At 30.9% G+C, this 16059-nt stretch overlaps 1 protein-coding gene across 13 annotated transcripts in view; it reads left to right on the forward strand.

The window, feature by feature from the left end:
* LOC128012969 (receptor-type tyrosine-protein phosphatase mu) overlaps positions 1-16059 on the forward strand; it is a 256276-nt gene that overhangs the window by 215195 nt on the left and 25022 nt on the right. For 5 of the 13 annotated variants that reach the window (XM_052595595.1, XM_052595582.1, XM_052595584.1 and 2 more), the window contains 4 exons: positions 1036-1187; positions 4152-4226; positions 5427-5453; positions 8941-9134. In XM_052595595.1, the coding sequence (XP_052451555.1) occupies positions 1036-1187; positions 4152-4226; positions 5427-5453; positions 8941-9134 (448 nt within the window). The remainder of the gene's footprint in view (positions 1-1035; positions 1188-4151; positions 4227-5426; positions 5454-8940; positions 9135-16059) is intronic. The other 8 variants (XM_052595589.1, XM_052595585.1, XM_052595583.1 and 5 more) reach the window with 3 other exon arrangements.

Below are 16059 nucleotides of genomic sequence, written 5' to 3' on the forward strand. Positions count from 1 at the left end.
CATAATTTTTATTTGTAATATTTGTAGTAGTATTATAATTGATGAAATTACAATTGCAACTTATTTTGTTTAAGAATTGTCTTATGTAATAATAATAATAATGAAAGTTGTTAGTTATGTTGATGTGAATGCACAAAAGTTTTGGCTAAATTGTGCTGCTGTATTTATTTATTTATTTTACTTTGTTTTGGTAAAAAAAAATGTTTGTCTTTTTTATTTATAATGAAATATAACAATGGAATTACAATAGTAATATTTCTTGTTTACTATTTTTATTTAGTAATAGTATTATTGTTAATAATATTAATAGATTAATTTGTTATAATTTGAATTAAATAATAAATAATAAGATTTGTTAAATTGTGCAGCTGTATTTATTTATTTTATTATTATTTTCTGTAAAGTAAAATTATTATCATTGTTATAATTTTTTTTTCTAATGATAATAATAATTTTTATTATTAGATTTTTTTTTATCTTTCAATAGTAATATTTTTTGTGTATTATTTGTATTGATTGTTATTAATACAAATATTTAGTAACAATATGACAAAATAACAAATAATGGCTAAATTGTACAACTTTTTTTTTTTTTTTTTTTTTTTTTTACAGTTTGTTGTAAAATTCAATGATTGGTCCTCCTAAATGCTCTTTTATTTTATAGTGAAATATTACAATAGTAATGTTTCATATTTTGTTTAATGTTTTTATTGGCAATTATAATACCAGTAATTAGTTAGATAGATTTACACTCACAATGCAATTTTAGCTAAATTGTGCCGTTTTTTTACAGGAAAATTCCAGTGTGATATTTTTTATTTTTATTTATTTTATTTTTTTTAACCTCTAAATCATGCAGCCATTAGATAAATACTGTGACGCGTGTCAGTGTGCAGCAGTGTGCTTGATTTCTACACCGATGCATCCAGTTTCTCCACACACAGACAGTAACTGTGTACTTGGTGAAGTGACGCAGACTTTAAAGAGCGACTGAGACTTGGGTCTGAAATGTGCTTTGTGTGTGTTCTGCTGAAGGAAACTGGCGAAGAAGCGTAAGGAGACGCTGAGCAGCACGAGGCAGGAGATGACGGTGATGGTGAACTCCATGGACAAGAGCTACGCTGAGCAGGGCACCAGCTGCGACGAGGCCATTTCATTCATGGACACACACAACCTGAACGGACGCTGTGAGTCTCTGAGCATCACACCACAGTGAACACTGTCTTCTGTACCGAGCAAACTCCACACATGTCAATACAAGTATCCTAAAGGGATTTAATGCATCTTATCTGTGACCCTAGCAATACACAACAATACATTGTATGGGTCAAAATTATACATTTCTCTTTTATGTCAAAAATCATTAGGATATTAAGTAAAGATCATGTTCATGAAGATATTTTATACGATTCCTACCGTAAATATATCAAAACTTAAATTTTGATTAGTAATATGCATTGCTAAAAACGTCATTTGAATAACTTTAAAGATGATTTTTCTCAATATTTAGATTATTTTAATCCCTCAGATTCCAGATTTTCAAATAGTTGTATCTCAGATAAATATTGTCCCATTTATTTATTTTTTAAATGTAATAATTCCATTGTAATGCTTCAGTTAAATTGTACTAACAAAAGAGGATGTCTAATCAATTAAATGTATGAAACTTTAACCAATTCTAAATTCATTCAATAATTGTAGCTCATGATACGTTTACATTTTTCGGAAATTTTGTTTTCTGTTTTAAAATTGTAAGTTTTAATTACATTTAATTCATAAAACTTTAACCATTTAACCACAATAATAGTGTCCTATGAATTTTTTGTATGTATTTATTTATGAATGATATTTGGATTCCATTTTAATGGTTTAATTGAGTTTTTGTAATCCAATCAATTAATTTCATAAGACTATAACAATAAAAAAAATTATTACAATTTTAATATTTACAAAAACTTGATTTTTTAATTAAATTTTAATTTATTAATTAATTCCATCATTTATTTATTTATTTATTTTTCATTTATTCATTTATTTATGATGTTATACATATGTATAATCAAGAAAGTTTACTTATTTATTTAACAATTTAAATAATACTTTACAATGTAATCCCTTTATTTCTATTTGATTATTTTGGCAAGCAAAGTGCTGCACAGCAGAGACAGCAGAAAATAGCTGAACAATTGTTTGATATTGATTATGTAAAATGATTAGTAAACTGTACTATTCTTATTACTATTTCAAGAATTGTGACATTTTCATATTTATATTTTACAGTAGTAATATATTTCTATCATAATGTTTTAAGACACTGTTCTGTATCGCAAATCTATAAAGTGTTCATCCCTACTCCCAAATTTTGCAGAATTAAATCAAAAGTTAATTCCGTCCATATTTTCCACATCACCGGATTCATAAGGTGGTTATTATGATTGATTGAGACATGATTTACAGAGAGTCCCTCGGCCGTCCTGCTCACAGTGAAAGTGAAATACAGAGTACAACGACATCTTCTTTGATCACGTGACAGTGTAGTTTAATATTGCATCCCTCAGCTTCTGTGACAGACGTGTGGCTCTGTGTGAAGTGGCCACAAACAGGGATGAATAAATAAAGATGGGCTCTTAACGTGACCTTCTCCTGCTGTCTGTGATTGACTGACACTTTAGCATTCTCATACTGACAGAACCAGCCTGTGGTCTGTAGTAAAACACGGCTGCTTTCTCCTCTTCATGAGTTTAAGTAAAAAAATAAAAAAAAGGTTTCAAGTCCATGAATAAAATCTATATAGATACATTGAAATAAAATAAAAAACACAACCAAATTACAAAAACTTTGACTAAAATGTAAATAAAAAGAATAAATGTAAAAAAAAAAAAAAAATCTCAGAATAGTCAGAAAGTAAAATAACCAATGCTCAATAATCTAAAACTAAACACTATATAGACAGTAAAAGTATTTTACAAAAAAAAATCTATATATAGGTATTAACAAACTTTAATAGTATATTAGCAGAATACTAAAATAAGTCAAATGAAATAATATAAAACTTAAACTAAAACTTTAAAACTATATAGATTTTTTTTAAAGACAAAAAAAGAAACAGAACAATTTTTTAAATGTTTACTAAATTTTTTAATAACATATGATGAGAAAATCTGAATCTAAATATTAACAAAAGCTTTAAACATATATCAGTAGTATACTAGAACAACAAACTAAAACTAAAACATAAAAACTATTTAGACATTTAAAAAAACTACTTAACAAAAAACTAAATTGCTAAAACTTTGATTAAAATTCAAATGAAAAAAATATTTTAATGTAGAAAATAAATAAAATCTACTTCGAAATATTTACTAATTTTAAATGTGTATCATTAGTCAGAAACTAAAATAACAAAATAATCTTTGACTAAACATTATATAGACATAAAAAAATATTATACCTTAAAATATAAAAATTAAATCTAGATAACGGTTTTAACAAACTTTATAGTATATTAACACTATACTAAATGTCACGTAACTAAAGCTAAATAATCTAAAACTTAAAACTAATACGTCATAAAAACTATATATATATATATATATTTTTTTTTTTTTTTTTAAGACAAAAATGCACAGTAAAATGTAAAAAAGTAAATAAATAAAAGAACATATAAAGACAAAATCTAAATCAAATTTTACAAAACTAACAACTAAAACTGAAAACTAAAGCTTTAAAGCTACAGTAATTAGAATGTAAAAATACATAATGACAAAAACATACAACAGAATTACTAACACTAACTAAATTAACATGAAAACAGAAAATTCACAATTTAATAGTATATCAATAGTATACAAAAATAACGCAAATTAAATAAAACGGTCTAAAAATCTAAAACTGAAAGGTAATAAAAAAAACTATATAGACAATAAAAATGGCAAAATATTATATATAATTCAAAATATAAACAAAAAACACACATGCTGTTTATAAGACAGTTTTTAAGATTAACAACATCAAAATACAAATAAAACTCATTAAATAATTGTATAGTGACATGTTTGATTTATACAGAAATGTAAGTCACTGAAATGTTTGTCAGTGTTTTAAGAGTTCAGATGTATTCATCACGTCCTGCTTGCTTTTTCTTCTGAAAGCTGTCTCCTCGCCGTCGTCGTTCACCGTGAAGACTAACACACTGAGCACCGCTGTGCCAAACTCCTACTATCCAGGTAAAGCTCAGCGTTCCTCTGTTCTGCTGTGCTTTTGTCACGTCTGTTTCTGTGCTTTGCTCAGCTGAGCTTTAGAGACCACATGAAATCACACTGAGACTCCCTTCAACTCACATCTATAACTTTGAGCTCATCTGTATCCACTAAAGAGTACAGAAATACACTTTCAGAAGATAATATCCTTCAAAAGTTTGGGGTCAGTAAGATTTGATTTTTTTGTTTTTAAGGAACTTTTACAAAAACATCAGTTTTATTTCTTGCAATAAAATAAACTGAATTAAAATATGCTAAATTAAAAATTTTAAAGCTTATTTTATTCCAAATATCATAAAAAACGTAAAATTACTAAACATAAAATAAACTCAACTGAATAAATATATATAAAAAATAATTCTATATATCCTAAAAAAAAGTAACTTGAAATTTAATAAACTTCAACTAAAATATGCCAAACAAACTCAAATGAAAATGAAAACTTTAGTATTTGTTTCATTTAACTTGATGTACTAAAAAATGTAATACTAAATTAACAACAAAATTACTATAACTAAAATTAAAATAAACAAATATAATTTTTAATATAAAATATTATTTAAAACTAAAATATTATCTTAATTATTTAATAAGGTCATATTAAATTTATCAAAAGTGACAGTAAGGACATTTATAATATTTCAAAAGATTTCTATTTCAAATAAATTCTGTCTTCAGAACCTGAAAAATAAAATGTATCACAATTTCGTCGAAAATGTTAAGCAGCACAACTGTGTTCAACATTGATAATAATCAGAAATGTTTCTTGAGCAGTAAATCATCATATTATTCTGATTTCTGAAGATCATGTGACACTGAAGACTGGAGGAATGATGCTGAAAATACAGCGGAGCATCACAGAAATACATTACACTTTAACACAGATTCACACAGAAAACAGATGTTTTACACTAGAATAATATTTCACAATTTTTGACAGCATTTTTGATTAAATAAATGCACGTAAAAAAAATTACTGACTCCAAACTTTGTTCTTTGGGCAAGGTTGCTAACCATTTCATGGGGTCTATGCATAACTAGTTATGTCTGTATAGCCACCTGTTTAACCTTCCTGACTAATGCAGTACTGACTTGATCTGGATCAGTGTGGACTGAACCGCTTTTCTCTTCTCTGTAAACCTCTGCACGTCTCTCGGCCGTGAGCAGATCCCTTCGTGCCGACCGCAATCTTAGGTGAGAAAACCTCTGCTTCTGTTTCCACACATGACGGCGTCCTGAGAACAGCTTGTTTGTGTTGACGAGAGACAGACAGGAAGTAGATCTGACGCTTCCTCACATTCATACCTGCCTGCTTTTCTCTTCTGTGTGAGACTTGAGGGTTTATTCCTCCCCGAGCCGAGGCTTCACCCCATCCCATCCGCATTCGGTGTCGTGCGTGTGACGTCACGTATGTCTATGACCTCTCATGTGCATGGACAGATAATGTGGACCGGATGAGGGGGGAGTGACAGTGTGGCACGAACGAATAAAGCGACCCATCTTCATTTCCATCAGTGTCTTCAGACGCACTCTTTAAGCTCACGATAGCATTTAAAACACACTTTGTCTTTAGAAAATCAATTGTGCACACGCCAGTTTTTAGAGCAGTACCCATTTTATTGCTAAACTATAAACTAAATACAGCTCCAAAACACTACACTGAATTATGTCTTGGGTTCAGTAAGTATTTTCCCCATTCATTAATTTGAAAGACAATAAAAATATAATTCTGAAAATTTACATTAAATATATTACATTTACTCAAATAAAATATATATTTTATTGCAGTTATCAGAAAAAATCCTCAGTGTTATTTAAAGTAAAATAAACTTCTACCGAAGTATACTAAAATAAAAATAAAAATTATTTTAGCTAGTCGCGACACATCTCTGATTAATTTTACTTGAAAACTGAAATGCAAGTGGATAAGAAAGCAAATAAAAATTACAAAAACACACAACACAAATACTAAAACGTTAACTAAAATTGCTTCGAAAACAGAAAATATTTTTATTCATCAATGAGGCATTAATTTTATCAAAAGTGGCATTTCTAATGTTACAAAAGGTTTTCCTTCGAATAAATGCTGTTCTTTTGAACTTCTATTCATCTGCGAATCCTGAAAAATAAAATGCATCACAAAAATATTATGCAGCACAACTGTTTCAACATCGGAGAAACATTTAGTGATAAATAGTTGTTAAAATGTACAAAATGTACTATTTGCAATATCAATGTTGATTTGATTGGCAAAACTAATATCTTCTACATCCATGATATTTGATTTGCTTGTAAATAATGAATGGTGGAAAAAAAAGTTTAGTCTTGGATGCTCAAAAAATATTTATGTTTTAAGAAGTTTTGTACAAAAAGTAAAATGTTGAAACAACATTTCTGTATCAACACTTATTTGATTTGTAAAGATGCAACAAAATAATGTAAGTTGTTTTTTCAACGTAAAAAAGGGATAAACGTTTGTAAAAAGGTAAAATAAGTCAACACTGAAATTAAACCGAAACATAAATAAAAAAACTCAACATTGATCCATGAATTTGATCTACCTGTGAATAACCTAAAGTTTGAAATGTGATTGAAATAATTTAAATTGATAATGTTAACGCTTACAACGTTCTAAAAAGTTTAACAAAATACTTCGAAATCAACAATAAAATTAATAATGTAAGATGTTGTTTTAACTGAAAATTTGTTTAGATTTAAATGGTTGTGAAAAAACTCAACATTGAAACTTTAACAAGATCTGTAGGAAATCAACGTTGATCAATGACATTGAATAAATAATGTCAGAGTTGAAATAACGTAAGTGTTGTTTCAATGTTGCCAAAACATTCAAATTTTATCCAGATCTGTAAGAAAAGTAAGACGTGGAAACAATGTTGCGAGGTCATTGTTGATTTGATCGGCAAAATTCAACACTGAATCAATCATTGATTCAATCAATGTGGTTGAAATAAAGTCAGTTGTTATATCAGTGTTGAAAGTCATTGCCATTTAATGCAAATAATTTTAATGTTCAGTAAGATCAGTGTCATTTCGATTTGCAACATTGATACGAAATTCAACACTGATTCAATTCACCCATGAACAAGCGTTGAAATAATGCATGTTGTTGTTTCAACATTGAAAAACTATTATGTTTAATGTAAAAGCATTACCAAAGTACTTACAATTCTGAAATATTAACAAGATCTATATATGTATAGAAGTAAAACAGCATTGCTAGGAAATGCTTGATTTGATTTGCGAAAACAAAACAAAATTCAACACTATATTAGCCTTGATCCATGACATTGAATAAGCATTGAACTGTGTTTAAAACTTCAACATTGAAATTTTATCCAGATCTGTAAGAAAAGTAAGACGTGGAAACAATGTTGTGAGGTCATTGTTGATTTGATCGGCAAAATTGAAACAAAATTCAACACTGAATCAAAATTGAAATGTGGTTGAAATAGTCAGTTGTTATAACTAAGTTTAAAAACATTGGCATTTAACGCAAAAATGTTCAGTAAGATAAGTGTCGATGCGATTTGCAACATTGATACAAAATTCACCACTGATTCAATTCACCCATGAACAAGCGTTGAAATAATTAAAAAACAATTGTTTAATGCAAAAACATTACCAAAGGAAACAACGAGTAAACATTGAACTGTGATCAAAACTTCAACATTGAAATTTTAACAAGATATTCGGAAAAGTGCAACATTGAAACAACGTTGCAAGATCAATATCATCACGATCTGCAAAACACTTGATCCATGATAATCTCTGACTCTCGTAACCTCCCAGCTCTGTTTAGAAAGGTTTATCTCTTAACGTTGGAGGGTCTGAATGGGGTTTGTACTCGGAGAACCCGAGCGTCGAGCAGGTTCAGATTCGGCCTCGTCTCATTCCTTCATTTCGACACCTCAGACGGTTCAGAGGAAGTCAGTCAGAACCTCAGATACTCTCTGGACTTCATGTGTAGCTGCTCTTGCTTCAACTATCTTGTTGCTTACACCCTTTTTCCTCTCTCTTCCTGTTTTCTTTCTTCACGTTTAACCTATGTATCCTCTAAAAAAGTGCCCATTAATGGTAAGTTGCCAATCGGCCCTGTGTTTTTTTGGGGGTGACTGTCAGTGGGATCCGCTCCCCCCTCTCCCCTCAAACCGTGTCGCCTCTCTCGCATGGCCTTGTGTCGCATTTCGCCTCCCATTAGCTAGCATGGCGTCACCCGTGACCGCCCTCTTCATACATAAAGTACACCAGTGGCCAAATCATCACAACACTAGTATTTCCACCAGCTAAAAAGGGTTTAAAACCATTTTAGCTGGTGGAAATACTACCGTTCTAATCATTTTGCCCAATGGTGACATCCTTCACTCACCTGCATCCTCAAATGTGCTTTCTTTTGGTTATTGGTTCCCAACCCTGTCGTGAAGGTGCCACATCCAGACATCACCATTTCACCATTCGTGCGACCTCATTTTGACATCGGATAGCCAGTTTCTTTAGCTAGAACAGACGGCTTGGTTTTGTTGGTTCTGTTTATGCACATGTTTGGACTCGACTCACCTGTTGTTCTGTGCTCATCTCTTCATGTAGTCGTCAACCTACTGCTCATCCAGTCCTTCGCCGTTTGCGTTTGCTGAGCGTTTCTCCCTTGCGTTTTTCCCGTCAGATGAAAACCACACCATGAACAGCGAGACCAGCAGCTTGGTTCAGTCGCACACTCACTCCTTCAAGAAGCGCGAGGCGGTGGACGTCCCATATCAGACGGGACAGCTTCATCCGGCCATCCGTGTGGCCGATCTCCTCCAGCACATCACGCAGATGAAGTGTGCCGAGGGTTACGGCTTCAAAGAGGAATACGAGGTGCGTCCTTTTGCTTATTTGTGACCCTGGAGCACAAAAACAGTCATACGGCTAAATAAATCATCTTTTCATTGATGTGTGGTTTGTTCGGAGAAGACAATATTTGTTTGAGATACAACTATTTGAAAAATTGGAATCTGATGATGCAAATAATTTAAATATCAAGAAAATCATCTTTTAAAGTTGTTCGAATTAATTCTTAGCAATGCATATTACTAATCAATAATTACGTTTTGATATACTTACAGTAGAAAATTTACAAAATATTACTTGATATCCTAATGATTTTTGGCATAAAAGAGAAATGTATAATTGTGACTATTTCTACAAATATACCCAAGAGACTTAAGACTGTTTTTGTGCTGCATGGTCACATTTTGTCTTTAGTTTACTCTCGATATCATATGTTTCTATGTCACTGCATGCATATTATTTTTTAATGGTGGTAATTGAATATAATCACCACACTCATCCCAATGTCATTCCAAAGTTCACGAAAGGAGATGTTAGACACGTTTTTTCAGAGACGTTTTGTTCAACATCTCTTTTTGAAAGTCATATAGGTTTGAAATGACAACTTATTCATTTTTCGCTCAACTGTTTTATTGATATTCCCTGCAAAAACCTTTTTGCTCAATGTTTTTGTCTTGTTTTTCAGTGCAATTATGTGAACTTGTTTTTTAATCGAAACATTAACTAAGTATCAAAGTGACTTAAAGAGTTTAAGCTTCAAACAAGAAACAAATTGTATCAAGGGGAACAGAGAAATAAACTTTAAAGGTAATACGTTATTATTATTATTTATTGGACCCCTTTAGCCGATATTTTTCTTGATTTAAGCATGGACTCAAAACAACTTTGTTGAAATGTAAAATAACTTATATTAAGTTATAAAAGTTATAAAATGTTTGTCTTATAAGTTTATGCTTAAAAAGAATTATTCATATGGAAAACAAAATTAATTTTATTCTCCCATTGACAGATTTTTATTTTTGTTTTAATTGTAAACTTGTTTAATTTTAATTGTTCATATCTTAAATAATTTAGCATATAAAGTAAATGTATCTCAATTTAAATATATTTAGATAACGTTTTTGTCTTATTTTTATCTTTGAAATAAAATATTTTATTATTATTATTATTATTTTTTTTTTTAATGAAGTGAATTTGTTCTTAAAACCAGAAAAATATCTGGCAAAGCTATCAGAAAAATAAACTTGATTTAAGGGAAAATTATTGATTTTCTTAACCCGCTGACTTATTTTTTATTTTATTTTATTTTGTATTAAGCATAAACTAATTTAATTTTAATGCATTTTTCTATTAATATTAATATTTTAAGACTTAATATCTAAATTCTAAATAATTTTGCTTCACAAGTAGAAGTATCTTGATTGAAGTATTTTCAGATAACATTTTTGTCTCGTCTTCCAGTAAAATCTAAACCAAGATACATTTACTTGTTTTCTATATATTAAGTTAGTTTATGCTTAAAACAAGAGGGAAAAAAAGAAAATTTTCTGACCCCATTAGCACATTTCTTTCTTATTTTAGAAATAAACTAAACAACACTTAATTTCTTAAATCATTTTGCATAAGTAAATGTGTCTTGATTTAAGAACACTTAAATATTTTGTCTTGTTTTTCAGTACAAACATCTAAATATACTTAAATCAAGATACATTTACTTGAGATGCAAATTATTATTAGAATGATTAAATACGGTCTCATTTTCTGAAAATAAATTTGTGAAGCTAGATGTTGCTTAATACAGTAAAAATTGATACATTCATGTTTTAATTACCCCATTGGTAGATATTTCTTAAGCATAAACTCACTTAAATGTCATAATTTATAAGTCATTATCCTTCTGAAGTAAATACATCTGAAAGATCTAAGATTGTGTAGATATTTACGCTGGAAAACAAGACAGAAATACTGAGAAAGAGCATTGTTTGCAGTGTTATCTCCATGAGCTCATGTCATCACCAAACCACTGTTGAATCCCGTTAAATGCACACGCTTTAGCTCTCGCCTTCACACACACACACACACACACACACACACACACACACACACACACACACACACACACACGAGCTGTTTGTGAATGTCTAAAGCGCCTGAGACTCGAGTTGCAGCTGTGTTTGTGCATCCTCTCACTGTAACCTCACAGCTTTATCCTTCACATCTCAATGAAATGAATATTTCAGCCCAGACCGCGGTTGGGTTGCGAGCCGCCCCGAGGGCTCGATTCATTATGGATAAAGATTGTTTTTAGAGTTCAGGTAGACGTGGAGTTCAGCTCTCACTCCTCCATCTGAAAGTTGCTTGTCTTTACTGTGTTTTTCTCCTCCATGTTGAATAGTGGATTGAGATGACCAACACTAAAGTATTCCCTTATCTTTCCTTTTGCTTCGTGTTATTCCGTACATTAACTTTGGAAAAGATAAACGAGGTAAGCAGCCCTTTTTGGATGTATGTAAGATGTTTTAGTTTTGTTGGATCCCGATTGTCCTGTAGTTTCATCCGTCTTACCTTAGCAACTGTTGCCGCCCGCCGTATTATCAGACAGGATGTTGTTCTTTTTCTAATGTGAGGTTCTGTGTTTTTTAATGAGTTGCATAAAAGTGCAAAAAATGTATGCATCTTTAAATAATCTCGGGTCATTCATGTGTAATTTTTACTGTAAAAAAAGTGTTTGGTCAGAGTTGATATAGAAATAATAAAAGCAAAACTAAAAGATTTTTTTTTTTTTTACTTCAAATAAAAAAAAGTTAAATACAGCTGTCAAAACAACATTTCTTATTTTCGAGGCGCTCCTCTTCTTATTTTTTAGTAACTAAAACTAAAAAACTTTATAAAATACTCACAAAAAACTTCACTTTCACCAGAATTAGCATTCTGAATTTTTATTTTTGTTTATTTCTAATTTTTTTCTAAATTAATTTGAATTTTAAATTGAATTTTTATTATTTTTTATTGAAGAATATTTTTTATTTTTATCAACATTTATTATTTTCAGAGATATACAATCAGAATTGCAAGATATAAACTTTTTTTATGAGAGTAAAAGTCAGAATTGAGATATAAAAAATGTCAAAATTGTGAGATTTATATTTTTTTTTTTTTATTCCATGGCTGAACTGTGAGATAAAATTACACTATTACCTTTTTATTTTTATTACAGGGTGGAAATTATCTTCCATATTATTTAATAAATAGTAATATAAAAAGTAATACATTACAAAAAACAACAAATTACTTAAACTTTAACTAAAAATGAAAACAGAGCATCAATTAAATTAAAACTGATTCTGATTCTGTTTCACAATTTTTTTCAGTTTTAAATCATGGTACATTATAACTATTTCTTAAGAGAAACTGTGTCATATTTCAAATTACTATTATTATTTTGTTTTGTTATCGCACAGCAGAAACAAGCTTCTATAATATATTTAAAAAATAATGAAAATGTCAAATAAGTTCTAAAATAAAATCTGATTTCACAAATTCTTTGGTTTTTAAGTCTTATGACACAATTTAACTATTTCATTAGATAGAAACTAGGTCATTCTTGTATAAATGTATATTTAATGTATCAGAATCCAACATTTGAACACCTGGGGCCCTATTTTAACGATCTGAAACGCAAGTGTCAAAGCGCGAAGCGCAAGTAAGTTTGTGGGCGGGTCTCGGCGCTGTTGCTATTTTCCCGGCGGGATAAATGGCTCTGGCGCCCGGCGCAAATCTAAAATGGGTTGGTCTGAAGTAGCTTCATTATTCATAGGTGTGGTTTGAGCGTAACGTGAAATAAACCAATCAGAGCGTCATCCAACATTCCCTTTAAAAGCAGGTGCGCAAGTTCCATTATGGATTGCTATTATTATGGCGTATTTACCAGGCGCACGCCAGGAGCGGTTCACAGCCGAGGAGACTGATGTTCTTGTAAGAGCAGTGAAAGACAGAGAAGTTGTGTTGTATGGGGATGGGAGAAACCCACCCAAAATAGCGTCGGTTAAACAGGCGTGGGAGGAAATAGCCACAATTGTTTCATCGATTTTTTTTCCTGGTTCTTGACGGACAAACATATTTGTCAGATGTCCTTACATAGCCTATATGTCTTGCCACTATTGGGCAAACAGGTCTGATCCTTAATTACTACAATTAGCCTGAATAATTTGTAAGCTAGATTTATGCCTATTTTTTCACATCTTCGTGGCACACCACAATGATTTCCGTCATCTCATGTGTTAATATTTTTTTTTTAGTGTAACAGTTTATGATTTGCAAAAATAACTGTTGCATCTGTGTAGATTACATGAGCAAAGTGTATGCGCGTTGTGCACGCTATACATTATGGTCAAGCATGCGCCCTTAAAATAGCATAATGAACAACGCGCAACGCGCCACTGACTTTAGACTAGGTTTTTTCTGGTCAGTGGCGCAATTGTTTAATGGAACAGCAAAATAGCACCAGGGATTGTTTGCGCCGGAACACGCCTCCTTTTTTGCGCTGAACCGCCCAGGGAGCGCAAGTTCATTCACTAGTTTAGCGACGTGCTTCTGTGGAGGGAAAAGCGCGCTTTGCGCGGGTGCAAAATAGGAATGACACATGCGTCGGTGTACAAAGTCAATTGCGCTGGGTGCAAGATAGGGCCCCTGGTGTCTTGAGACTGTCTTGAGGAAGTTTATTTGTGAATAAAATAATTCAGAAGATTCCGGACCACACTGCTTTTGCTTTCCTAGTCGCTGTCAGACGTCACAGAGGAGCAGAGCATGCTGGGATGCATAACAATAAAGAGCAGCAGGGAACCGACAGCATGCATTATTAAGCTGGCCTGATGCTTGTTTTATTCATGCTTGTTTTGACATCTTTCAGAGAGTGTGTGTTATTCGGCATCAAATTCATTTCATGACTCTGTTTATTAGATTTGATTCCACCTCCTGCTTTTATCCTCAGTTAATGTCATCGTTCGAGGCGCTCCTCTTGTTCTGGACCAATCCAGATCCGGTGTTTAGCATCGCCACAGTTTTGGCTCATGATTCCAGTCTTGCGTCTGATTGGCTGTGGTTTTGAGGCTCAGCCAATCAGAGCGAGTGGCCTTGAGGGACAGAAACAGCCTGGAGCTTCCTGCCAGCCATTTCTCCATCCGCTCCTCTCCAGTCTGCTCTGAAGCTCATTTATTCAGAACCACATTCTTATATTTCAAAAGATTATTTTCCCATCAAGCAAAGTCTGAAACCCATTATTCTCTCCTGCTTCACTTCAGCGACTCTTAAAGAGACAGTTCACCTGAGATTAGACGTATTGTCATCTCGTGTTGTTTTAGTGTCGCTGAAAAACTTTTTATATTTTAATTTTTTTTTATATTTTCTGTTTTTATAAAAAAATGTGTTGAAATGTAGTAATTTTACATTTTTATTATCTCTATATTTATTATCTTTTTTAAGTGTTTAAAATCAATTTTAAATATAAATGGTTTGTTATTAGGTTAAATTAAATAAAAATGAGAAATGTTGCCTTTGAAATTAGCTAGAATAGAAATGTAATATATATATATATATATATATATATATATATATATATATATATATATATATATATATATATATATATATATATATATATATATATATTTAGAATAAAATAAAAAAAGTTTTTTTGCCCTTGCTTTGTATTAGTAGTTTTTTTTTTTTTTGTCTATACTTTATCAATTTTAGGTTTTATTTTTAGTTATTTTAGTACTTCAACTCAAACCAAATGAAAATGAGAAATGTTGGTTTGGCAACTAGCCAATAAAATATATATTTTTAAATATTTCATTTATTTTAGGTAATAAAAATAACAAAAGTAATAAGAAATTTTTTTTTTTATTTAATTTATTTTGTTTAATGTTCATGTTCATTGTATTTGTATTCAGTTTTTATTTTTATATATTTGTTTTTTATATTTAATGTATTTCTATATTTATTTAGTAAATTTTTATTTTATTTTAATTAAAACTAAATTAATTTATTTCAGTTTTAGTTTTTTATCGTTTGACTCGTCCTAATGTCGTTCTGAATCATTAACCCTTTGGATAATCACAAATTAAGTTATTTTTAATGAATCCTGAGAGTTTCCGGTTCCTTCACTGAAAGGAAACCAAAATCTAAAAGATCCAAAAAGATCATAAATGTGTCATGAAACCAATCCATGTGAATAGAGCGCTTTAATTCATAGACACAATCATTTTATATGATGAACAGATTTGTATTTTTATTTACATCTAAACAATGATCTAAACCACTCAGAGTTCATTACAAATATCTTCATCTGTGTTTTAAAGATTGACAGAGTTTTCTGGTTTGATTCTGAAGGAGTTTACACAGTTTTCGTGCGTGTCTTGTTTTTATACACCAGTAAAAGCACTCCGAAGCGCTGTCAGTGTTTGTTTGACAGAAGCTTCTTGGCTGTGTAAACACTCTCGGAGGCGTGTGTGTGTGTGTGTGTGTGAGACTCAGTTATCATGATTCTCCCGCTGCGCTGGCGTTGGACTCCTGCATCTCATTATCTGAGAGGTGTTTGTCAGTGGCTCGTACTCTCGTCTCGTCTCGTTTCGCTGAATAACAAACTGAAAAACAAAACCTCGCTTCAGGAGGAAACTAACAGAGAAGCAGCGTCACCCTTCATTAAACTGTCTCTCATGTCTCTTTAAGTGCTTTAAATACATCTGCATTCATGATGTTTAAAAAACTATACACTAGTCAACATTTAATCTAAGTTTCCATAAACCACAATGTGTTCTTTTCTTAGGACAGCTTTGATTAACTTTACTGATCAACTTCAAATGTTGACTACTGTGTGTATATATATATATATATATATATATATATATATATATATATATATATATATATATATATATATATATATTTATAT

This window comes from Carassius gibelio, chromosome B24, assembly GCF_023724105.1.
Source record: "Carassius gibelio isolate Cgi1373 ecotype wild population from Czech Republic chromosome B24, carGib1.2-hapl.c, whole genome shotgun sequence".
Classification (NCBI taxonomy): domain Eukaryota; kingdom Metazoa; phylum Chordata; class Actinopteri; order Cypriniformes; family Cyprinidae; genus Carassius; species Carassius gibelio.